Source organism: Strongylocentrotus purpuratus, unplaced genomic scaffold, assembly GCF_000002235.5.
Source record: "Strongylocentrotus purpuratus isolate Spur 01 unplaced genomic scaffold, Spur_5.0 spur5_scaffold_16, whole genome shotgun sequence".
Taxonomy (NCBI): domain Eukaryota; kingdom Metazoa; phylum Echinodermata; class Echinoidea; order Camarodonta; family Strongylocentrotidae; genus Strongylocentrotus; species Strongylocentrotus purpuratus.
In genome coordinates this window covers 24486425-24513434 of record NW_022145601.1, presented here as the reverse complement: position 1 = coordinate 24513434, position 27010 = coordinate 24486425, and the positions used below count along the sequence as shown (strand labels likewise).

At 38.1% G+C, this 27010-nt stretch overlaps 1 protein-coding gene across 1 annotated transcript; it reads left to right on the top strand.

Moving 5' to 3' along the window:
- Nucleotides 1-203: 203 nt before the first annotated feature.
- Nucleotides 204-27010, top strand: LOC754725 (telomerase protein component 1). The gene is made up of 23 exons (XM_030987488.1): nt 204-231; nt 2185-2436; nt 3229-3297; nt 4012-4118; nt 4818-4951; nt 5820-5953; nt 11455-11550; nt 12923-13075; nt 13994-14130; nt 14651-14759; nt 15517-15624; nt 16360-16533; nt 17771-17958; nt 18509-18687; nt 19170-19486; nt 19917-20045; nt 20833-20945; nt 21587-21719; nt 21961-22077; nt 23336-23479; nt 25448-25528; nt 26388-26546; nt 26843-27010. Exons 2-23 carry the CDS (start codon nt 2245-2247, stop codon nt 27008-27010), a joined length of 3141 nt encoding a protein of 1046 aa, XP_030843348.1. The 5' UTR covers nt 204-231; nt 2185-2244.

Below are 27010 nucleotides of genomic sequence, written 5' to 3'. Positions count from 1 at the left end.
AATTGTATTTTGTCCATGCACCAGGTGGGGACCTTTAAGAAATAAAAACAAAAATTTCAACCTTTAAAAAATGTACCTTAGCTTTACACGCAAAAAAATTGGCAATGCGCCATGCACTTATTCGTAAAAATATGAATAGACCAACGAACTGGGCATTGTTTGTTTATCGATGTGATTTAGCGTTCCCTAACAACCTGACAACAGAGAGTCCAGCGCCAATTTTAAGCGGTGGTAAATATGGGATGATATATTTTATTTCATTTTCCTTCAACGAATTCTCGTCTCGTATATAATGCTTTCATGTGTTTTATGTGTGTTATTTTGTTTTCTAAGATTGGATTTTATTGTCAATTAATCAACATTGAAATTTGCCACAGTCCCATATGCAACTTTATATGTAGGGTCTAGATCTATGGCCAAGTCTCGGAGGAACGCACGTCCGCGTCCTCATGTGTGCAATCACCAATACCAGAGCAGGGGCGTGGCGGATGCGCGAATAACTGTGCCATACATGTTGCCCATTATTTAGTTTTTATTAGTGGTGTAGTAATAGTATGGTAATATGGTGTGGTAGGGATAGAGCACATGCACACAAAGGTGCATTACCATCCCAACTGTGGTTCTCAACAATTCAAACACCACTGGCACTGTACAAAAACCCTCCCGCTTTTGGAGCCTGAAGGGAGTCTCACGCCACCATGCTCATTCTCCTGCCGGCCAAATAGCTCGTAGCGGGAGACTCCCGCCAGCACGCCTTTCCTCCCGAGTCCCGCTCTCCCGCTTCGATGTAGAATCTCCCGGTTTATGAAAAAACCTCCCGCCAAACATGGTAACCAATTTTTCGTCAAATAAACGGGACCCAAAACAAATGTTTCCTTTAACCACCCCCCCCCCCCTGCTTATTCAGCGGCTGGCTTAGTCGCTGCAAAATTTTTGACGCGATTTTCAAATTTTAAAACACCCCCTTGAAAAAATCATGCGTACGCCACTGCCGTTGAGCAAAACAAAAATTTGCATACGACCTCCCTCGAAGCAGTTCCCCAAACTTGACAGCCCTTACATAACTCAACTGATTTCACTCAAAATTCGGTACTATAGTGACGATTGATGACACCTAAATGGCAGTAAAATACAATTTTTCAACTTTCCGATGTTAGAAAGAATATAGTTTAAAAATTCAAATAATGAGTCCAATGTCAAACTTGCCGATCAGCCGCATCAACATGATTGTGTGCATCTGTGTGTTATACATGTAAGTGTATTGACTATTCATTTATTCAAATGCTGCCTATTAACACGTAGTGCAGTGCTAGAGGTCCATACGCATTAGCATTGACCCTCTATGCTTTGCTGGAGTGGGATGGAGGAGGGGTTGCCTCCTCCTCGTCCTCTTCAACCCCCTCCTCCTCTCCCCATTCCTCTTCCTATTCCTCTTCCTATTCCTCTTCCTAGAGTTCTTCTTCTTCTTCTTCTTCCCATTCCTCCTCCTAGCTCTCCCTCCTAGCCCTCCTCCTAGCTCTTCCTCCTCCCCCTCTTTCTATTTGAATCTTCACTTTCTTTTCCCTCTCGCTCTCCTTAATAAGGCTTCTTTTAACTCTGTTTGCTCTCTTCTGCACTTTCTCCACGCCACGGACTTAGCATCTAAAATGTACCTTGGTGACCAGATTACATTTCTGTACTCAAGGAGGGGGCGCAAACAGCTTGGGAATGGTGGATGTGTCATGACACTGAAACTAGGCACGTCTGATGCTGATCAGAACCTTGTTGGCCTTGTTGATGGCATACGACACATGGCCTTTAACTTCAGTTTGTCATCAATAATTACCCCTCGGCCCATAATCCTTTTCCTCTCCAACTGCACTCAGGGCTGTACTCCCAATTGTGTAGTGCTCCTGACAGTCTCCACATCGAAGATGCAAATCACTACATTTGCTTGCATTAAACCAGAGTTGCCACTTTGAGGACCAGATGTGCATTTTCTTTTTCTTCTTTTCTTTATATTCTTCTTCATGTTCTGCTTGAATCTAATCCTCTTTCTCTGTTTTTTTTCTTTCTCCTTCAGCAATATTTATTGAAGGTGATCGATGTACATAGATTGTCTTTGTGTATGTTTTGTGATTCAGACAGACTCTTCTGCAAATTGAGACCCATTTACAGGTCTTATTTCTACATTTTTTGTCATAGGGCCCAAGCTCGCTGTAAGATAATTACAGAGGCAACCAAAAGTGAAAACCACAAGTCGTCATGGGATGCGGATCTTCACGCAGTTACCCTTACGAGGTCAGTCAGCAATGGGAATCCGTAGAGAAAACAATAGAGTCAAGGGGTCGGCAAAATCGGGTCACCATTAGGCGATCAGGCTGGAAGACGGTCAGAGTATTTGTGTCATCCACTTTCCGGGACTTCCATTCAGAGAGGGACGTCTTGGTCAAAGAGGTAATATCATTCACTTTAGTTTAGTAACTTCCATGTATAGCAGTTAAAAAATTTCTGAAGGTGTTCATGAATTAGCCTTGGCTCCTAAACCAATCAGCTTTGCTTTGCAAATTAGAACCAATTCTTGTCTCTTACTCTTTCATTCTTTCAGATAAATCTTAATGTATATTAATTGAACAAATTATGTTATCTTTTTATGTTGTCAAAGTTTGTACATCAGCTGAGGAACACACTATTCAATATACTAGCATGCAATATGTCTATGTATGATTTTTATTTTTAAGAACAATAGGGGAAATTATTTTTAGAGACATAATAATTTAATGAGAATAAAGAAAATGAGCCAGAAGATGCAAGTAAATGTAATTGTAATCTTTTTTGTGCTACGGGTATGTCAAACCACACAAATTTTGATATTATATCCAATATCTTTAAAAAAAGAAACATTTGTGTATCTGTGTAAGATTCAAAACTTGTTCGTGGATCGTGAAGTTACATACTCATCAAGCACTTGTATGTATCAAAATGAACAATGAAAAGTTGAATTTCTCATGCATGTTGAAGCATGGTAGCACCATAATTCTAAAGGTTTATTCATAATGTGATGACATCAAATGGTTATATTTCAGTTTTGGCCAAGTTTTTCCAGATATAGTGCTGTGAGAAGACAAGATATGTTATTGAAATGTTTGTTTCATCTGTAAGATTTTCTCAAATATAGAAACAATTTTTGAACAGACTGAAGATGGTATTAGACGATATATAAGCAAGCAATATTTCTTTACTTTACAGGTTTTCCCAGACTTACGTGAGTGGTGCGAGAAGAGAAGACTACATCTTGTAGAGTGTGATCTCAGATGGGTAAGGATTATCTCCTCCTTGTAACTCTCAAAACAGTTTCATTCAAGTTCCAAATTCTGAACCCTTGCAAAAAGCTTCTTCTGTATTCTGGTATTGACGGGAGATGATTTTGTCAGACAATTACTGCATAATGAGAAAAATTTAACTCTTCTAAGCAATTTTGTAATCGTTCCATGCAAACTCTTGGCAATTCCATGGAGAAAAATGTTCAATTTCATCCAAACAGTTTCATGCCAGTTTTTATCATATACTGTACTTGCTGCGACTTTAAGATTCATAAAATGTTATAGTTCTATCAGTGTTTGTAGTTGAATAATTGGTCTGCAATGAATACACACAACAAGAACGATACTGTATAAAACACTGTACCTAACCATAAACTTGATCAACATCATCTGTACAGGAGTGTACATGTAGGATGTCCTGTAGGTTTTCCGGCTATATCACTTGGTACATTAGTAAAAGTCTATAAACCAGTTGCATGCATGGATGTCGGACTATGCTATTACAAAGTGTTTGTTTGACCAAAGAGAATCCCTGCCTGTTTTAACATATCCTTGCTGCAACTTTAAATTTCACAACCCTATAAGCTTTATTTAAATCTCAATCATAACCCAAGTACTAACCCTATGCAGCATACAGTATACTTTGATACAGTGTCTCTTACTCTTCTGTGACCATAACCATAACGGTATTGTCTGTTCTTCTGCACAGGGAGTTCCAAAGGACACTACGACCGAAGAAACACTAAGAACCTGCCTGAGTGAGATTGATAGATGCTATCAAGAAAACATCATGCCTTTCTTTCTCAACATGACAAGGTAATCACGATTCTTTTTGGCTCAGTTATGCTTCTTCCTCATGTACACTTCCAAACCTTTCAAAATGTTTTACAGGTTTATTTTTTCCTCAAGATTTCTCTCATTAGGTTTCAGTATGATAATAAAGATTTGATATCTCAGCTACATGTGTTAACTTTAAGAATAGTGTTGGTTATACCTAGTTTTTGTTTTAATATTATCAGTTCTTTATGCTACAGTCACAAAGGTTCGTACGAATGATAATTTTGTACGAATCTCCCTGTTTTTCCATTGTCTTCCTGAATTTCCATTGTCTGAAAATCGTTCGTACGGCGTTCGTAGCAGTTCGTAAGCATTTGTGACCGAGGCTTTAGTGACAATTATTGATGACACCTAAATTGCAGTAAAATACAATCTTTTCAAATTACCGATGTTAGACAAAATTCTTTAAAATTTCAAATCGTGTGTCTACAGTCAAACTTGCTGATCAGCCACTTCATATTCATTGTGTGCATTAGTGTGCAATTGTGTGCATTGTGTGCAATTGATGCCTCTTAGCAGGTATACAGCGCTAGAGGTCAATACGTATTAGCATTGACTACTATGCTTTGCTGGAGTGAATAAACCCATAAGTCAAGATGATAGTCAACCCAAATCAATTTTTCCATTATTCAAATTGACATCTAAATCCAATCATTTGTTCCTATTACTTCCTGACAGTGAACGATGTGGATGGATCCCAGGCCTAGAGGAAGTGCCCTCTAGTGTTGTGAGTGATTATCGCTGGATTCATGGTCTCTCCATTACAGAGATGGAGATCATGCATGGCGCCTATCGGAAAGAGAACCCAAACTGTAAGTTCAAAACCAGTATCATTTATTTTATTCCATCCAATAATAATGATAATAGCTGACTTCTATAATGCGTCTAATACTTTGTTTCTAGGCGCAGTACATATTATTACCCGGTCATCGGATTCAGATTTACTCGCACACAATGCATGCACATTCTCCACTCCCTGGGGAGCATTCCGGCCAGTTGCCCCTTGCTCATCCAACCAAATTAACTTTCGCATCCTACCCGGTACCCATTTAACACCTGGGTTGAGAGTGGCAAACGTAGATTAACGTCAGGCCAAAGGACATTCATGCCTGGCATTATGGCTCAAGGCATGGGCACACAGAAGATTTTTTTATGTTGGGGACCGGGGAGAAATTCAATGAATTATTACAAATTTATTGTATTTTCTTTGTTTTTGTTAATTTGTGGGAACTGCCCCCTACCCTAGCCCCCGCTGCGTACAGTCATTGTTCAGTGGCAAAGCAATGGCCTCGCAGCTGTGAGGCCCCAGGATCAAAACCGTGTCAATGTGCTATATTAGTGCCCTTTTGTGGGGCATTAATCCTCATTACTGTCATTTATGACTTAAGGGCGTAGGTCCCCTAGTTGATAAGCATAGTAGCTTACACATGCTTTAGCAGTCACGCAAAACAAACACTGACAAATTATTATTCATTGAAATCTGAGAATGTATACTATTATCTAGATCTATTAGGAATAAATCATTGTCAAAATAATTCCATAATGGAGGTAAAAAAAAAATATTCCAACTATATGAGCGACAGTTTATATAACAGAATTAAAATTGCAATTTAAATTTTGTCACTTATAGTACTTCAGATTACAGATTCTATTTTTCTCTTCTTCTTTGTAACAATTTAGCCCTCTTTGCCCTGCGAGATGATTCCTTCATCGACCAGATACCTCAGAATTATCGAGAGGAGTTTGTGGATAGCAACCCCATAGCAACCCACAAACTCAAGATGCTCAAAGAGATGCTGCAAACCAGATTTGGGGTAAGATAATGACAAGATGATAATAGCGGCTTCTATAGTATAGTCATTACGAAAATTCCTCGCTAGAGAGATTCCGACTTTAGTGTCCCTAACTCGGAGATTGTCTCATAGAGTTTGAAAACGAGCCTGGAGAAGGACCTCCCGTTCTTATCACTTTCCTAATCCATTGCCAATGACGCGCTGATAAGACCCGTCAACAGAGTCTGGCTGAAGAGAAAATGTGAAGAAAAAAATCCCAAAGTTACACAAATCTGTGTTTTTTTCTCCCGAAATTTGTTCTTAGGGATTCATTTGCCCCAAATAACTTCAAAGCACAAAAATCGGGCAAGTAATACCGGAGATATGATATTGATACTCCCGAACAAATTTCAGATTTGACTCACTTCAGGAAACTTTTTCCCCCTTCTTCTCGTGGAGAGAGCTGTCAATCACGTTTCGACCGGCTGTTAAGCAGCTGCATCGGATTAAGCCCTCTTATGACTGACCAGCTTGTATGACTGCGCATATTAGTGCACATGTTTTTTTTTATTTCATGTTTTATTTTGAATTTGATTTTATTACCAGAAATTTGAAAATGAACTGCTACCTCAAATGCAATTTTGAACGGGAAAAAATGAACCAGCAAAAGCGGAGATAAATATGAGATCGTGCGCTCAGCCCACGCTGCTCAGCCTACGCTTGAGCGCAGATTGTCGCATAGACATACGGGTCTTTTCCGAGTTTCGTCCAATTTTCTAGCGAGGCACTACGTGTACGTTCTTCCCTCGCTGTAGCACGTACGGTCTCGTTAGAAAACTGTATGCGTAAGTGCACTGCGTGCGCTGGCATCAGAATCAAACTCGGAGAAGGTTGTGTGACAATTTCTGAGCTGCGTGTCTGAGCGATGTTTATTGTTGTTGAATGAGAGTAGTCTAGTTACTAGACCTTCGCTGTGTTCTCTTCATTGCTTTTGTTTTAATAAACCGACCTAAGCAGTATTCTTTCTGTCTTAAATTCATTATGTTATGTTACTACCTTTTATCACCTTCTCTAATGTTATTGTTTGTTTTTATTATTCCATTATTTCCTTTTCCTATCTTTACTTACGCTATTCTTTGTTTCTTCCTTCTATCACCTTCTTTTTTCTGTCTTTCCTTATGTTAATCTTTGTTTTTTTCCATCTTTCATCCTTTGTTCTATCTTTCCATTATGTATTCTTAATCATTTTCTATTTTTGTCTTAATTACTTAATGTTATTCTTTGTTCTATCATCTCTTATGTTATTGTTTGTTGTTATCATTTTATTATTTCTTCTTCCTCTCTTTCCTTACGCTATCCTGTGTTTCTTCCTTCTACCACCTTCTCTTATGTTGTTCTTTGTCTTCATCATTTTCTCATTTTCTTTTTCTGTCTTTCCTTAAGTAATTATTAATTGTTTCTTCCTAAAATCACCTTCTCTTATTTTATTTTTTGGTCCGAAGCGCGGAAGCTTTGAAGTTTCATTACATTATTTATAGTGGAAGAAAACGAATCGTCGTACCGTTTCGACTCTTCATCCTTGTCTTAAATAAGACCCCCCCCCCTCCCGCGCTTTTTTACGTTTCATTAAATCATTAGACAAAGAAGGCGATTCTTTGTACCGTTCTCGACTCTAAATCCCTGTCTTAAATAAGACCCCCCCCCCCCTCCCGCGCTTTTAATGCTTCATTTAATTATTTGAGAAAGAAGACGATTAGTTGTACTGTTCTCGACTCTCAATTTGTGTCTCATTTCAGTTCACCACCCCCTTATGGCGCAAAGCGCGGAGGCTCTGACATTTTTGCAATTATTGAGAAAGAAGACGATTCGTTGTACCAATCTCGAATCTTATTTCTTGTCTGAATTCATCCCCCCCCCTCACTCACGCGCAAAGCGCGGAAGTTTTGACGTTACATTAAATCATAATACAAAGAAGGCGATTCGTAGTACTGTTCTCGACTCTAAATCCTTGTCTTAATTAACACCCCCCCCCCCTCCCGCGCTTTATAACGCTTCATTTAATTATTCTAGAAAGAAGACGAGCCGTTGTACCGTACTCGACTCTAAATTATTGTCTGATTTCAGTTCCCCACCCCCTCCTGCGCAAAAAAGCGGAAGCTTTGACGTCTTATCAATTAATGAATTATTGAGAAAGAAGACGATTCGTTGTACCGTTCTCGACTCTTAATTCTTGCATAAATTCAGTTCCATCCCCCTCTCCAGCGCAAAGCGCGGAAGCTTTGACGCTTCATTAAATTATTAGAGAAAGAAGACGATTCGTTGTACCGTTCTCGAAACTTAATTCTTGTCTTAATTACACCCCCTCCCACTCTCGCACAGAGCGTGGAAATTGAATTGGTTTCGCTTCTCTCTATTTATAATTCTCAAGCGCTGATGATATTGGCTTTCATTTTCTTCATTCATTTTCTTTACTTTCCGTTGGCTTACTTTTTGTAATAAAGCCGGTAACAGCGATATTTTAATTGTTTTTGCTTCGCTCTCTCCTGCGATCCGTCTCTCTTTATATTGCTCAAGCGCTCAATTGTTATATTGACATTCATTTCTTTCTTTCCGTTGCTTACTTTTTGTCATGATAGACGGTAGTAACATCAGCCAAATTGAATTGTTTTCGCTTCTCTCGATCTCCCGCAATCTGTCTCTCTTCATAATTCTCAAGCGATGGTGATATAGGAATTCTTTTTTTCATTCATTTCTTTCTTTCCGTTGGCTTTCTTATTTCATAATAGACGGTAACATCAGCTATTGAATTTTTTCGCTTCTCTCGATCTCCCGCGATCTGTCTCTCTTTAAAATTCTCAAGCGCTGATGATATTGGTATTCATTTTCTTCATTCATTTTCTTTCTTTCCGTTGCTTACTTTTTGTCATGATAGACGGTAGTAACATCAGCCAAATTGAATTGTTTTCGCTTCTCTCGATCTCCCGCGATCTGTCTCTCTTTAAAATTCTCAAGCGCTGATGATATTGGCATTCATTTTCTTCATTCATTTTCTTTACTTTCCGTTGGCTTACTTTTTGTCATGATAGACGGTAGTAACATCAGCGATATTTTAATTGTTTTCGCTTTGCTCTCTCCCGAGATCCGTCTCTCTTTATATTGCTCAAGCGCTTAATTGTTATATTGACAAGTTCATTTTTGTTCATTCATTTCTTTCTTTCCGTTGGCTTACTTATTTCATGATAGACGGTAACATCAGCTATTGAATTTTTTCGCTTCTCTCGATCTCCCGCGATCTTTCTCTCTTTAAAATTCTCAAGCGCTGATGATATTGGCATTCATTTTCTTCATTTATTTTCTTTCTTTCCGTTGCTTACTTTTTGTCATGATAGACGGTAGTAACGTCATGATAGACGCTAGTAACGTCAGCCAAATTGAATTGTTTTCGCTTCTCTCGATCTCCCGCGATCTGTCTCTCTTTAAAATTCTCAAGCGCTGATGATATTGGCATTCAATTTCTTCATTCATTTTCTTTACTTTCCGTTGGCTTACTTTTTGTAATAAAGCCGGTTAGATCAGCGATATTTTAATTGTTTTCGCTTTGCTCTCTCCCGAGATCCGTCTCTCTTTATATTGCTCAAGCGCTTAATTGTTATATTGACAAGTTCATTTTTGTTCATTCATTTCTTTCTTTCCGTTGGCTTACTTATTTCATGATAGACGGTAACATCAGCTATTGAATTTTTTCGCTTCTCTCGATCTCCCGCGATCTTTCTCTCTTTAAAATTCTCAAGCGCTGATGATATTGGCATTCATTTTCTTCATTTATTTTCTTTCTTTCCGTTGCTTACTTTTTGTCATGATAGACGGTAGTAACGTCAGCCAGATTGAATTGTTTTCGCTTCTCTCGATCTCCCGCGATCTGTCTCTCTTTAAAATTCTCAAGCGCTGATGATATTGGCATTCATTTTCTTCATTCATTTTCTTTACTTTCCGTTGGCTTACTTTTTGTAATAAAGCCGGTAACATCAGCGATATTTTAATTGTTTTCGCTTTGCTCTCTCCCGAGATCCGTCTCTCTTTATATTGCTCAAGCGCTTAATTGTTATATTGACAAGTTCATTTTTGTTCATTCATTTCTTTCTTTCCGTTGCTTACTTTTTGTCATGATAGATGGACCAGCCAAATTGAATTGTTTTCGCTTCTCTCGATCTCCTGCAATCTGTCTCTCTTCATAATTCTCAAGCGATGGTGATATTGGAATTCATTTTCTTCATTCATTTCTTTCTTTCCGTTGGCTTACCTTTTGTCATGAAGCCGGTAACATCAGCGACATTGAATTGTTTTCGCTTCTCTCTCTCCAGCGATCTGCGTTCATTTTCTTCATTCATTTCTTTCTTTCTGTTGGCGTACTATTTGTCATATAAAATCCGGTAACATTAGCTAAATTGAATTGTTTTCGCTTCTCGATCTCCTGAGACATGTCTCTCTTTATATTTCTCAAGCGCTGGTGTTGTAGGCATTCATTTCCTTCATTCATTTCTTTTTTTCCGTTGGCATAATTTGTGTAATATTAAAAAGCCGGTAACAGCGATATTGAAATGTTTTTGCTTCTATCTCTCCCGCAATCTGTCTCAAGCGCCGGTGATATTGACGTTTATTTCCTTCATTCATTTCTTTCTTTCGGAATGCAGCGTCTCGTAAATATGCTAGTAACACTTATTGTTCGACTTGAGTTCCAAAGTTGCCAGTTGCTGGTACCACACTACATCTAATTTACTTCTCGCAGGTCCATGCTGAAACCAATAATTATTGTCTGAATTCTAGACTAACCCAACGCTCCAGGCTCACCTAAATGTACGCAAGCTCTGTTGATACAGGGATTAAGTCCTTAATAGCCTTGTATTGACAGAGGGATAAGTTCACCAGCAGATAAGGAAGGGTCTTGTTTACTTAATGATAATGACTATATCAAAGTGCTTAGGACCAAACTAAAGTCTATGAGACAATTCACTGAATTTTCTCTAACGGGGAGTTTTCGTCATGTGCTCATGTCTGTCTTGCTATGTTGCTCCAGGCAGTCCAATATTGTTACCTCAACTGCACCCATACATTAATGGCAGACCTGCCAAGTGTCCTGCTTTGTGCAGATTAGAAATGTGCAAAATCAGATTAAAAAAAATAATTAAGCTTTAAAAATCCATATTTTTAGGCCTCTGGATACCTTTTCCTAAATGCCTGAAAGTGCCAAAACCCATGTGCTCCCGGGGGCTTTGCCCCTGGACCCCCTGCCTTTATATGCTTCGCTCGCATTGCTCACTTTGCTCTAATGGACTCTTGATTCCAGTTGTCTCACATTGCAGTTTGGAAAGTATGCTTGTAAGTATTAAGCAACCAGGGGACTGATGGCTATAAGTCCACTCCAAGGGACTTGATTTGACTATGCACATGGAAAATGACGACCCTCTCCCTTGAAGTTATATGAACAGTTGTATTACATCCACATGTTTACAATAACATTACTCTGTTTTGCTACATACTTGCAGATGGATAAGGTCTTCAAATACTCCTGCTCATACAATGGCATTGATATTGATTCTGGTAAGGTGGAGCTGGATGGCCTGGATGACTTCAAGGTCAAGGTAAGAGAAGGCATTAAGGCTCTGTTTCATGACACCTAAAGGGAGTGTAGCTTGGCAAATAATATTTAACACCATCTACGCCTTCTTTAGGACAACTGCACGTAAACGAATGGACTTGATTAACGGTAGTCAGCGACTTAATCTCTACATTGTCAGCGTTCCAAGACAGAATAAGTTCTCCTCACGCTTTGGTTTTGCGTATGTTGTACGCACGTGATTGCTGCGGTCGCATCATCCGTAGTCGTATTATACCCGATTTGCCCTGAGTCAGGTCGCGGGAAAGACACGTAGTATCATCAGGCTAGTCGCTACACTCCCTTTAAAATGAGGAACAATATCCTATTGACAGAGCATTCACAACTGCTGCTCCCAAACTGGAATGACCTACCCATATTTCTTTGCAACCAGCAATCACTAAATATCTTCAACAAAAAAATCTCAAAACTCACCTCTTCTGTCAATAACATAATTGTGAAGGTGCATTTAAACATAAATATGGAAAATATGCTACATGAATACATCATTATTATTATTATTATTGCTAAAATTCTGTAAACAAATGTGCGCTCTTCCAACAGAGACATATCTGCAAAGAGATTAGAGATGGTATTCCGTTAAAGATGAAGTTGAGTTCTGTTCATGCGATTGCATTGTGAAAGAAACGATGTGGAATCGACCAGAAAAGGTTGATCATCTAGCATATAAGAATTTGTGTGTATTGCAAGGTTCTGGAATCATCAAAATGATAAGAAAATCGGCCAAGTCTTGGTAAAGTTACAAACACTGTACACAGAAAGATGTATATGGGACTACACGAACACGTGGCGTAAAAATCCCACCCCCGAGTTTTACAATGGTACATGATATATTTAGAATATGAAGGCATTTGAAGAGCCATGCTTTTCAGGGAACATGTCTTATCTGATGTTCTTCCACACTTGCATAATAAGAATGTTAACGCTCACAAATTATTTTTCACCTCTTCCCAGAACTCAACTTTCTCTTTAAGTGACATATGAATCCAGATTCATTATTATTATGAGAATATGATTTTGATAGCAAGTTTCCATGCATCTCTAGACTCCTTTCCTCCTGCCCAAATGTCTCATTTAATAATAATAATAGCACACATGATGTGACGCTCCTGGTGCTGCCCGATTATTACCCTGGCTTTATCAAAGCGGCCATTACGGTGCTCTACCATTTCCATCACCTGGGTTGAGTGTGGCAAATGTAGATCAATGTCTTGCCAAAGGACATTAGTGCCCGGCGAGTCTCGAACCGAGAACCATGTGATTGACAGTCCGGTGACGTATCTACTCGACCATGACACCTCTACATTTATCATTTCTCTAATCTGTGTTTCCTGTAGGTGTTTGACTTCTTCAAGAAGGCTGTTGCTGAGCAGTACCCATTGGATGAGAGCAGACAGCTGGATCCCTATGAGCAAGACAAGGAAGCACACGAATCCTTCATGAAGAGTAGGAGTAGCATCCTCTTAGGACGCAAGGATATCCTCGAAAAGGTTGGTGGAACTGTTATATACATTATGAAACACGTTTTAGAATGAAGGCAATCTAATTGGTCAAATTGTTATTATTAAGTATTTGGCATCACCTGTGCCTGGGAGGCAAGAAGCTAAATGAATCACTGTGACCCTCAGGTCTCTCCACTGGTATAACAGATTTGCAGGTGGACCACTAATCTGGGGTTTCCCCCTACTCTTATACAAATAGTGTTGTGGGTTCTTAACGTGCAAAAGCGGTGGCTCTCCTCTACACAGGGCCTCCATTTAAAGTCCTGTTCGAGGGACAGAGGGTTTTCCACTTAACATACATGTAGCCTGCGTCTATGACTCCAAAGTTCCCATCAAAAAGTGATCACGGCTCAAAGTGAAAAAGCACGGCTAAAATGTGCATATCCGTACCTCTGGCGTGTACAAAATAAGATGCAGTGAATTGCATGCAGTTTCAAATAGCAAGGACGTTGATGATACTGAGACTTGCATTGTTCTGTTTAGCTGCACTTCTGTGATTTCATTAAATAAAAACAAATGACGGCCTAAAAGACTGTGCAACACTTGGCATTTTGATTGGGTTCATTGCTTATTTCTAGATTCATCATTTCATATTCATATTGCCAACCCCGTTTTATCAAATATATAATTCATGTTTTGAAGCTCGTACAACAATGATTCATAATTATTTCAAAACTTCAATTTGTTATAGGCTACTGAAGTCCTTGTATTTGATTGGCTGAGAGCGTATTTTTTATACAATTTTAGCGCTTTCATTGATAAAAAGTTGTATGAAAAAGGACCCTGATGTTGGTATCAATTGTGCATATACATGTACAATGTATATACCAAACATACATACACATCAATTAAACGCAATTACTTTTACATACATATTCTTTTTACAAATGCCAATCTATCTTACAGATTGAATCCTACATCCTGGACAAGGAGAAGTGTAGCGCCCTCATCCTTCTCGGTGGACCAGGTAGCGGCAAGTCTTCTCTGCTAGCCAGGGTTGCTGATGTAGCATGCTTGAGGGCCGCCAAGGGAGAAATACCCAGGTACATTCCTTTGATCAGTTCATTGAACTTAATTACTCTTTAGTGGCTTTATTCAACAAATGGGACAAACGGGGGACTTCCACAGTCAAATTATGGATGAAGTAAAATGTATTATACTACAAATAGTGTGGTAGTCCAGGGGAGTGTTTGACAAAGACGAAGATCGACTTTAAGTTGAACTTATATATGGCAGGCCGTTCATGCCACTGTTTCCTCTCACCATTATGATCTTTATATGATATCTTTTCCTTCAATAATGAATTATCAAAAAAGGTAAATTCTGTAGATTTGTGACCATGATTTGTACGTCCCTTGCCAGTAAATGGTGAGAACAAAGAGTGGCATGAACGGCCTGCCATAGTTAAGTCCAACTTAAAGTCAATCTTAGTCTTTGTGAAACACTCCCCTGGTTTTAAATCCTTGATGAATGAAGATTTTTGATTAAGTCATGTCTCGTCACTATTCTTAATGTTGGATGCTTTAATTTCGTTAAATCAATGTTCTTCTTCTTCTCCTTCAGTGGGCAGGGACCTTGGAACATATTCTATCACTTTGTCGGTGCCATCCCAGGATCCACTAATCCAGAGAAAATGATCAAAAGACTTCTCAGAGAACTCAAAGTCTGTAATGTAAGTACATTATGATAAGTAATTAAAGAGTATATGTAATCGTCAAGGTGTATAATATAAACAGTTGTATAAAACTGTGAAGAAAAATTATGATGACATACTTCTCAGAGAACTAAAAGTCTGTAATAAAGTACATTATCATAGTTAAGGAGTATTTGCAGTCATCAAGGTGAATGATGCAAACAGTTTTATAAAACTGAAAAAAGATTATGATGACATACTTCTCAGAGAACTCAAGGTTTGTATGTTAAAGTACATTATCTTAGTTTAGGAGTATTTGCAATCATCAAGATGTATGATATAAACAGTTGTATAAAACTGCGAAGAAATTATGATGACATACTCATTGTGATTGGTATTTGGTGCTATCTTTGAAATACTGTTCTTTGTCAAAAGAGCAGATCAGCATGTTTAAGACACCATCTTATACTATGTACTTACAAGTTTTAAGATCACCACTCTTCAATGTTATTTTGAAACTTAAACACAACAAAAACACAATAAAGGTGTCTTTTGCTAGTCTAGTTAAAAATCCATGTTTAATTCATTTTTGGTACTTCACTTAGAGTATTATTATGAACTCAACTAAACCTGAATAGTTTGATGAATTGCCGTCTAGTAATTTTATTTGCTAAATCTTATGATGTACTGATCGCTGTTTTACCCTGGCACACTTAGGCCTGTAGTGCAGCTATATTCCTAGCTTCTTTTTTTTAGCATTATATTTGATAGTCCCATGTATGCTCTTTGTTGTTAGGACTCTAACATGCCTAAGGACTATGAATCAGCTTGCCAGATTGCAAGCAGTGCCCTCTCAAACCCAAACACAAAGCCAACAATCATCGTCATTGATGCTCTCAACCAGGTATGTATTAAATCAGTTCTAATCATGTTAAAATTAATATCTCTTTCTCTATGGTTTATAGAATAAATTATATTTGCCACTCTCCACCCAGGTGTAAAATGGGTACCAGTATGACGGAATTCTTTGAATGCTGTGAGCGCCGAAATTGGCTGCCTAGCAGAGCCTGGGTAATGTTGGAACGTCTTGAGCACCATGCATGGTGGATATGTGTGCTATGTAAATATCCAATATATTTATTATTATTATTATTATAGCTTGCAGATCAATAGTAATGACAATTTCACTTTTCAAAACCAAACTGAGTCATCCTCATACATCTATGAAAGAAGTTGACATGAATTCATTTGAAAGATGGTGTTTAATTCAATATGCATGACCAAGAGGATTTTATTTGTTATCACTATTACATGTATTATGAGGTCAGTAATTACTTTTTCCATCATAAGGAGTGTTAATTTCCAGAAGAAAAGTGGTCTTTATAGGCAAAAGGTCTTTATAGCCAGGTGGTCACTAAAGCAGGTTTGACTGTACGTGTATATCTAAAGAATCTGGGTCTTAAACAGTTGATTATCATTTCTCTCTGTCACTGATAAGCTTGATGAAGACGGAACAGCTTCCACGCTAAGATGATATTGCCATCCAGGGCCGAGCCCAAGATCCGTTGTGCCTTCTCTGTAATCCTAAATTCCATGAATTCCATAAAAGCACAATTTCTCTCTCTTTTGCTTTTTAAAGCTTGATGAGGACAGAACGGCTTCCACCTTAAGATGGTTGCCATCCAAACTGGCACCCCAGGTTCGTTGCGTCTTCTCTATGATCAACGAGACTCCGCCTCATCGTATGCTGAGAGAGAGGAAGATCAAACCGGTAGAGCTACCTGTCACCCCACTGGACATGGAGTCTAGAAGGGTAAGATCATTAAGTCTTTATTTTTCTATTTTTTATGTTTTGAAAATCCATTTCCAGGAACATAATAATAATAATAATAATAATAATATTAGCCTAATAGTCCACTCCAAATTTTATTAAACCGAAACGGAAATTCTTTTTGCCCAATTGATCGTGAGCCCGGCAGCCACTGAGCAGCGCCAGATCGACGTTGCTCTATCCCTTATTGTTGAACGCCAAACAAGGTAGCAACAACTCCATCTTTTAACGTCTTTTGGTATGACGCGGCCGGGGTTCGAACCCACGACCTCCCGGTTGTGAGGCGGACGCTCTACTGACTGAGCCAACACTCCGGTTAACATGAAGGAGTTTAACAATAACAAAGAATGAAAGAAAACAAAGTACAATAACAAATACAATAACAAAAGAAAAGAAACAATCAACTTATGCCTGGGGATTACTAAAAGAAATTGGGTTTCTGTAGAAGCCTCTCCTCATTAGTTGATGGTATCATACATGAATATGCATAAAAATATATACATAAATAAACATAAATAAACATAATTACATAATATATAATTCAATACCAACAAGATGCAAAAGACGTATCATGAGATCATAAATATAAAACAATCATATATTAGGCAGGTTGTGAGAGTGTAACATTTTAAAAGAGGAAAGAAGAAGAAAAAAAATCATTTACATTTGGCAAAGCAAAGCCTGAAATAAAATAATAACAATTAAACTTGATTTGCATTGTAATCCCCCCCCTGCCATAAACGCTATGATACAATGATATTTTCGTTGGTGTAGTTGTACTTACAATTTGATATTCTATGTTAGGGAACCTAAATTACAAGCTATGCTTTCCTAGGTTTCCTCCGCAATACATCAAGCAAGTATCTTCTTAGTCTCAACTTTACTCTTTTACTGAATTGCACGTACCATATGATGTATATTTCTTCTTGTTTGTTAATATTTGAATTGGAATGACTCTGTAAATTTTATTTGCTGTTATTGTGAAAATAAATCAAATGAATGAAATGAAATGAATGAATATCCAAGATTAGAATCATCACTTTTTTTCCACCAGATAATGAGTTATGAAATATTTCATGACCAGGTCTCAAGATTTCTGTAAAGATTTTTGTTTTTGTTGGTTGTTGCTACCATTCATTAATATCTGTACTTGAAGATAAGTATTTCTCTGTGTTATCAATCTCACCCGTCATACTGGATGTTATATTTTATATAACAGGAGATTGTCTCGGAGATGCTAGGTCAGTTCAACAAGCGTCTGGACGAGGAGCAGATGGTGAGTCTTCTTAGCAAGGAAGCATCTCAGAACCCTCTGTGGTTGTCTATTGCTTGTGAAGAGCTCAGAGTCTACGGTGTCTTCGCTAAGGTCACAGACAAGATCAACACACTGGCAGATGGTCTTCTAGAGTAAGTCTATGTCATTCAAATAGTTCTTAGTAGTGGTCCTTGTGCAGCACTCATATCTGACACAAATGGGAAATTTGTCTACCACTACATCACACAGACAATACCGATCCAGCCAATTTGGAGAGCCCATACCTGGAGGCTGAGCTCTTTCCTTCCCTACGAGACAAAGATAAATAAATATCAATGTTTTTAATTTTCTTGTCAGGCTCCTAGCACAAGTCCTGGATAGCTATAAGAGTGGAGGGAGCCTGTTGGTAACTACTCTGTGTCTCCTGGAGTGCTCCTTCTCAGGGCTCCTGGAGGCTGATCTCCTTCCTCCCTATAGACGAAGATTTATTAATACTGATGTGTAAATGTCTTTTTTCAGGCTCCTGGCCCAAGTTCTGGAGAAGTTTGAAGATGAGAGTGGAGGGAGCCTTATGGTAGCCACCCTGTGTCTCCTGGAGTGCTCCTTCTCAGGGCTTGAAGAGGCTGAGCTTGTGCCCTCCTTGTATCCCTATGAGACAAAGTTGTATGACATGATGTATCACATGTCTTTTTCTCTTTTCAGGCTCCTGGCCCAAGTCTTGGAGAGGTTTGAAGATGAGAGTGGAGGGAGCCTGATGGTAGCTACCCTGTGTCTCCTGGAATGCTCCTCCTCGGGGCTCCTGGAGGCTGAGCTCCTGGCCATCCTTGGAGATGAGGATAACCTGATGCCTTCTGATGACGGAGAGAACAACAAGGAAAAAGGTTTGTAAGATGCGATAATTGGTTGATCATTTATTTATTTGCATGATATGAATTTTATCAACAGGGCCTACGGGCTTGAAACTTGAACATGATCTTAATGCCCCCCCAAATTTACCTTTTTGATGCTTCCTTTAATACCTTTAGTCCACATGCTTTGCATGTATTACGTATCACATATTAGCATCAAGCAGGGGGTGCGATAGCTCAGTCGGTAGAGCAGTGGTCTCGTAATCCGGTGACCCGGGTCAAAAGAAAACCCTTTTCATATACACGTACAATGAAACCTGTATGTAAAGAGTGCTCAAAGGAGACAAGAAAAGTGGTCTTTATATACAGGTTCCTTTAGTATACATGTATGTTTCAATAATAAACCACTTTCAAAGGAAACAGAAAATGTGGTCTTTATAGACAGGTGGTCTTTCTATACAGGTAGTCGCTAAAGCAGGTTTGACTGTATCTTCCATTTATTTTGAAATGTTCAGGTGCCAGCGAGAAGAGGGAGAAATCCAACAAGCTCCAGCCGCTACCCGCCGTCAAGTGGGCCCGGGTCTACCGCGCCCTCCGACCTTTCCTGCGACCCTTCGGGGACAGCGGGGAGGGGCGGCTGGACTTCTACCACCGCTCCCTCAGCAAGGCCATCAGAAAGAAGTATTTCAATGCCCGGCTCGCTGGGGAAGGAGAGGGTTATGAAGAAGAGGAGGAGGGCCAGGCAGCCATGAACGAGACTCTCGTACGCTGGTGGAACACAAAACTGGCCGATTACTTTGAAAATGTGTCCAATCTGGAGAGGAAAGTTGAGGTACGTGTCAGATGATGTACATACATTTTTATTATTGTCTCTTCCTAAATTCACACTTTGTAGATTTGCTTGTAATATTTATGTATGTTTTTGTATGTGTTTATTGTTTAATTTAATTTTTTTGTATTGTATTTTAATATTGTAATTGTAAGCAGGGGATGATCCCCGATAGACCTCTGTAGTTTTTTATCATCCCCTCTGCAGGTTCATCTTTTGTTTTAATGCTTTTATATTTGATTGTTATTTATATTGTCTTTTATGAATCTGTGGAAATAAATGAAATTGAAATTGAAATTGAATTCAGATTTGTTTATATATATATTTATTATCATTTGGCCTTCTTGTTTCTGTTGCCTTGTTGATATCTTTAGTATTAGAATAAGACAATTCAAGATAGCAATTTAATTATTTAATTATGTTTGCGTTTCAGGAATACCCTTATCAACTGATCAAGCTAGGAGACAAGAAGCGTTTGACTGAATGCATCTGTGATTGGGATATGATCGAGGGTCTGTATAATGAAGACTACAGCTCGCAGCTTCTGTCTTACTGGAGAAAGGTAATAGAAATACAAATTCAAACTAAATTTCATAGAATAGAAACCAAATATAGAGAGGATCATTCTTAGTGTAATTTCATAGCCAAAACAAGAGTAGAAATAACCTCTTAAAGCCTGTTTGCACTAGTTTGGCCAGGAGGGATTAGACCACCCAGCATGGTCACTGACAGGTGGTTATCTCATCAATTCAGCTCTCAATTAACATAAGAAAAAGAGGATCATGGGGGACCAACGGACACCGCTTAGGCATTGTTTTCTATATAGAGGGAGCAAGTACACTGTAGCTACAAGTAGAGCAGTGGAGCTTTAACTTTATAAGTGCATTGGGATGTGATCTGCACTCTTTAAAGAAAAGTTGTTTATTATTATTATCATTATTATTCACTTTGCAAAATAAATCAATGAAATTATTATTTTATTATTGATTGGCTTTTTAAAGATCCAATACAGTATATTCTTCCTTGTACATTCAAAACCAGAGAGACGGCCGTCCCAGATTTAAAGAATGGTAATAATATTGGTATTTTTAGCTTCCCCAACATTTCAATGTTGCCAATTAATCACATTTTTTATTCGGTTAAAAACCCAAGGTTATCTTGCCTCCAATGCACTAATACATGTTCTGGCAAATGAATCCATCTGGTTCTGATTTTGGATGCAAAATATCCATCTGCCATGTATTCACTTTTTGTGTGTAATGTGCATTTACATTTGGCCTTTGCGTTTAATATGATTTCGCTTAAAATGAATTGAATTGATTTGAACTTGTACCTTTATTCTTCTATAGATGGATGAGAAGTATGATACAATGGCTTCTAAATACACGGAGATGAGTGCCGCTATGTCTATTGATGATCCTAAAAAAACTGCAGATAAACTCAGCTGCCTTGCACACACTCTGTAAGTACCGAACTAATTTTATACTGACTTAAATTTTCAAGATATATACATGTACATGAACATGAACATGTATAATACCCATAAAATTGTCTGTCATTGAATTATGCATAAATACTTTTTTGATGTTTTGTCTTGGGTGTTGTAACAGCCATTGAAGAGCATAAAATATGACTGTTGATCTGATTCTTGTCTCAAGAAAATCCATTTGAAAGAAGTTAATATATAAAGGTTTAATGATGCATCGCCTTTTCTCAAGAAACATTCAAAAGAATAGAAAGCAGGACTGTCTTTTTTATCCTCATCGTAAAAGAGTAGGGGGAAGCCCCAGTATAGTGGTTCACCTGCATACCCCCAATCAGTTATACCGGGAGGAGAGACCCGAGGGTTACAGTGATTCAGTTCGCTTTTCGCCTCCCAGGCACAGGTGACGCCAAATACTTACCGGTAATGATAATGGTTACAAGAAAAATCCATTGGAACAAAAAGATTAAATACGACCAGTTATCGAATGTTACTACATGCTTCATATATAATATTCTTTGGAAAAATTGATGAATTCACAATTTTTTGATGTATTGTTTTATCTGCCACTAAAACCCAGTGGAAGACATGAATAACTTTACCGTCTTATTTTCATACAGCACACAGGCAGGCCAGTACAAAGCAGCTCAGGGCATTATTAATAAAGTTCTTGAAATAGAGACTGAGCAACTGGATTCGGAACCAGAGAGACTCGTGGAGCTTTATGACTTGTGCGGGGAACTCTTTGATGAGGTACGTAATGTAGCTTTGTGATCTACTTTAAAACTAAAACGGTATATTCCATTCATGAAGTTTTGCAAATGTTGTGAGTGACTGCTTTTTCTAAAAGTTTTATGCTACAAAATTATAGAATCACATGTGACCTTGTCTGCTTTTCTTTTTTGATATTCATTTTGAGAAGTTTTTGAAGACAGAATTTAAATCATTCAAAACTTAATCACCATAATTCATTTCAACTGGCTTATTCTGACAGATTGCCAAGCTGCATGATTTCATCACGAGAGAACAGATCTCTGACTTGAGACCTGCCATTGACTACTGCAGGAAGGCTGTTGCAATCAGAGAAACGTTAGAAGGACCCTCTCACAAGGTATGTACAATGCATGCAGTCTATTCCACAGGTCAATGATCCCAGTTTACACAATCGTTTTTTCACTTAAGAAATTTCAATAAATAGATATCTCAACATGTTGCCAATTCGAAATTTTTTATGCCTCCGTTACGAAGTAGCAGGAGGCATTATGTTTTTCGGGTTGCGTCCGTACGTCCGTCCCGTTCTCGTGATCGTGTTATCTCAAGAACTGATAGATGGATTCCCGCCAAACTTAGGTCATATATATACATTTACATGTAGCAGAGCTAATGAACTGATTAGATTTTATGGTCACGAGTTCAAAATTCAAAGGTCACAGGGCTCATTATGTATGCAAAAATAGCTTGTGATCGCGTTATCTCAAGAACCGATGGATGGATTCCTGCCAAACTTTAGTCATGTATGTATCTTGCAGAGCCAATGATTTGAGTAGATTTTGGGGTCATGCGGTCAAAGGTCATGGGGCTCATTATGTATGCAAAAATAGCTTGTGAACGCCTTATGATTAGAACTGACGAATGGATTACTATCAAACTCGGAACATGTATGTATCTTGCAGAGCCATTGAACTGATTAGATTTTAGGGTCATAAGATCAAAGACCAAAGGGTCATACATGTATATAAAAAAATAGCTTGTAATAATGATATTCTGTGAACCTGTTAGGCTAATGGATTACAATCAAACTTGAACTTGAAAAATTGTTCTAAGGCGGAGGCATCATTTTCAACTGCGCGCAGTCGAACATCCATCTAGTTTATTCCTATTTTCCTTTCGTATTTCTGATATCAGATGACAATTTGGTATTGAATTCAACAATCCTGGGCACAATTTGTTCAAAAAGTTTATATTTTTATAGGTCTGCTGAAAGGTAGTCATACACTGTACACATCATCTTGTGTGCGATTCATGAAACTAGCAATTGCTAATAAGTAAAAGATCAAATAATCAAATACTTCAGATGTAAATAATACATGTATCTGTTGCATAAAACTTCTTATCAATAACAACTACCGAATCAGCTTATAGCTAATCAAATTTAAGGATCTCAGTAGCTTAAAACAGTTATAGTATGATAACAAGATGGTAAGGCATTAATAAAGTCCCTGCTTTCTTAGCACTAGGGTAAAACAATCTCCAAACATCAAAGACCGATGTAGAACCCCAAGCTAAACAAAGTGACTCCAAGTTTCATTTCATGATACATCTTGTTTGTTTGTAAGTCAATTTCTTTCTTTTTTCTTTCCTCATTGCAGTTCAGATTGGCAAACACGCTGATGCGCCTTGCTTTTGGCCTGAATACTTGGATGGAGTGTGGAGGAGATAACACACTCTCTCCAGCTGAAGCTTATGACGAATCTAAGAAACGCATAGAAACATCCATACAGATGTTCAAAGAGGTAAATAATTGATACCGTACTTGATACTTGATGAAGTAATTCTTTTTAGCAGCTCACTCAGGAAGCTATAATGGGATGGTGTCACGTGAGTGACTTTTTAAAAATTATTTAAACTGCTACCTTATCAGAAACCACAACAGAACACAATTGTATAAAGGTATAATGATATTTCAATCTTCAGCTTACAAATCGTGTCGTCAAAAATCAACAGAACATAAACAATTTACTAGAACATAACTTTAGTACAGGGTATAGCTTCCATCTCTTGAGTCCCTCACAGCTCCTGGTCGGTTGGCCAGTCTCTAGACTACGTAGATATCCCAGTCTACTTGGCAGCTTATCTCTATCTCTGTCAATGACTCCCCTGGTTGCTTGGCCAGTCTCTAGACTGTGTAGAAATCCCCGTCGACTTGACAGCTTATCTCGCCCCGACGTGAAGATCTCTCTGAAGAAAATTTTTCTCCTGCCTTACTTAATAAATCTACCTCGTGCATTAAATGTCTGCACCGTAGCACTGACTTGAAGGGTTCTGCCCATTATTCTCAAGTAACTTCCCTTTACCCTTTCTTTGCCAGGTCCTTATAATATTCAAAACCTCCTAGGTATGCAAGCTATTTCTATTTATATTTACATTCAATAGCCAACCCAAAATCATGCATAACAAAACCCCATGTACATGTACTGTGTGTCTTAAATGCAAATGTATGCAATAATGGTATGACATTGACATTCACCAATTTTAAACAGTATAATATCAATTCCACAATGGCATTCGTATTAATGTATCATTTGACATTTCCGTATTATGTGCATTTTACTTTTACAATGCTTCATTAAGCTGAATCAACTCAATTCTCTTTCATTTGCTTACTTTTTTTGTCATGAATTGAACTCTTTTTTTCTCTCGTTATCCTTTCCCTCTCCCTCTCTTCCACTTTTCACTCTTTATTTCTTCTCCCTTCTCAATTCACTGACAAACTGGTTATCACCATTTTATAACTTACAATCTTTCTTTTTTTTCTTCATACTTTAAGTTATTACTGAATTTTTAATTCAACTGTTTTTAATGCATTTTTATATGATACAATGTGAGCAATGTACTTTAACTTATTACTGAAATTTTAAATCTACTGTTTTTAATGCATTTTTATATGATACATTGTAAGCAGATTATTGTTAGTCTTTGGACTTTTTATTTGGTATATTTGTAATAAAACCAAAATTGAATTGAATTGAATTGAATTGAATTAATGCACCTCACGCTTGGCTACCTCTAACTGACCTTAGAGTAGTACATTTCCCTTCTCGTCTGGAAAAAAATCCTTTCATGACAGATGGTAGCTAGGTTAGGCGAATAGCTGCAAAGAGTTCCATGAAGTGCAGAAACTGTGTGTAGACAAAGCACACCTATCAATGTACAGTAAAATATGTAAAGTCTAGTGCAAGTAAAAACCACACCAGTAAACTTAAACTAAGTGAGAGCTTTAGGTTGCATCATTCTAATGAAGGGTAGAGCATCCTCCTTTGTTCCTTCTGTTTCGTCTGCTGAGCCTGGTAGATGATTCCAGATCCTTATTTTTCTTGGATAGAAGGAAAACTTGAACACATGATAATTAAAACAATAGAATTCTCAATCGGTTATACCATGCTTTTCTCTCTATCTCTTCCCAAGCATCCTGTGCAGCTGGTCAGTTCATATTGACCAATAAATTAATTAATACAATAATAAATAAATAATTTTAAGAAAGGAGAGACCCAATAGCTTAAAGTTTGCTTTACACCTCCCAGGCACAGGTGATACCAATTTTTTGGTATAATTGATAATAATGAAACATTGACAGCGGATTATTTCATGGTTCAAGAATGAATGCACATAATTGCCATTGATATCAATCACAAATAAGTTGCGATTAATATCAAGATGTGGCCCTGATGTACTTGATGAGGAATGTTCCATTATTATTTCAGATTGGAGACCTCGGTAAAGAAGCAGAAGCCAGTATGACCAAGGCTATTCTGTTTGAACGTGGAAGCGAAGAACAGAAAGAGGTAAGATTGGCATCGTATGTTTAGCTGAATCATATTAATAATAAATTTTATTTTGATGCTAATTATTGATGTATCTATATTGTGCACTTATCCATTCCATGGGATCCTTGAGGTACCTAAAAAGTACTATTATAGCACAGGCTCTATGTTGGCCAATAATTCAAGAAAAACTGAAATCAAACAAACATAGTAAGTCATAAAACATAATTCATTGCAGCACAGCTAAAGCCGAGATAATAATCTCCAAGTTTGGAAGCTCTTTTCACACTGGTTTTGCTTAACCCCGTACTTTGCTTAGCCCCGTACTATCCTTAACCCCGGACTATTTTTTTGGCTTTTCACACACGCTTTTTTTAGTCCCGTACTAGCGCCTATTCCGGAATAAGAAAATTCCCGCTGTTCTCACTGCATTTCGTTAACCCCGGATATCGTGCATGTTATGATTGGACATACTTCGCATCTGGCCAGCTGCGATACGCTCCATTGCGTAGTACCGGACTATTTTTCGTTTCTGTTCTCATTCATTTGCTTAGCACCGCAATTGCGGGGTTAGCAGGAGTTAGCACCACAATTGCGGAGTTAGCCCTGCTATTTTGCAGGGTTAGTTAACCCCGTACTATAGGTGGGGTTAGCCAACTTTAGCCCACTTTGGTAAAAACCAGTCTGAACAGAAAGTGGAATAGGCTTAACCCCGTACTATAGGTGGGGCTAAGACCCCCCTTAACCCCACCTATAGTACGGGGTTAAGCAAAATATTGCCAGTGTGAAAACAGTATTAGAGACTTTACTTTAATTCGCACTATATAAAAGCTGAGTATTATTATTATTATTATATTATTATCTCCTTTTTTTTCTTCAGTGGTACCAAATAGCCCTTGAACAGTGTCAGCAAGCCTTTGGAGAGAACTGCAAACTCATGACAAGGATCGTCAGCAATACGGGTATTTACTACGAAGACATCCAAGACTACCATACAGCTTATGACTACTTCGTCAAATGGCATCAGCTCTGTGTTGAGGTGAGTATACACCCAGTAGAAATACACCAAGTAGAAACCCACAAGATATTTAGAGTGCTAAAAAATATATTTATGCTATTAATTACCAATTCTTGGGACCATCAACCTGCTAGGCATCCAAAGCTTTTAATGGTGGTCCCTTTTTTTTCTTTTTTATTTTATATGAATTCATTTGATGTACCTTGTATTCTTACCTTGAAATGCTTTGTATGTATTTTACTTTTTTGGTTTATTTTTAATTAGAAAATGAATAAAAACTGAAAGAATAATAAATGTATTCTCTCATGGTATATTAGGTGTTTGGGGAGGGTCACCCACGCACAATCTCATCAACCAGCTGTCTGAATGAACCCCGCTACGTACAGATCGCAAACGCTAAGTCTGTCACGGATCAACTACATGACACAAACATTGAGGATGAACACCATCACGAAGGTGATGATGATGACGATGATGAATATTAG

Excerpts from the sequence above, each read along its gene's own strand:
- LOC754725 (XM_030987488.1), top strand. The coding sequence starts at position 2,245 with ATGGGATGCGGATCTTCACGCAGTTACCCTTACGAGGTCAGTCAGCAA. Across the intron at positions 17,959-18,508 it reads CTGGCAGATGGTCTTCTAGA|GCTCCTGGCCCAAGTCTTGG; the intron begins GTAAGTCTATGT and ends TTCTCTTTTCAG. Across the intron at positions 22,078-23,335 it reads TAGAAGGACCCTCTCACAAG|TTCAGATTGGCAAACACGCT; the intron begins GTATGTACAATG and ends TCCTCATTGCAG.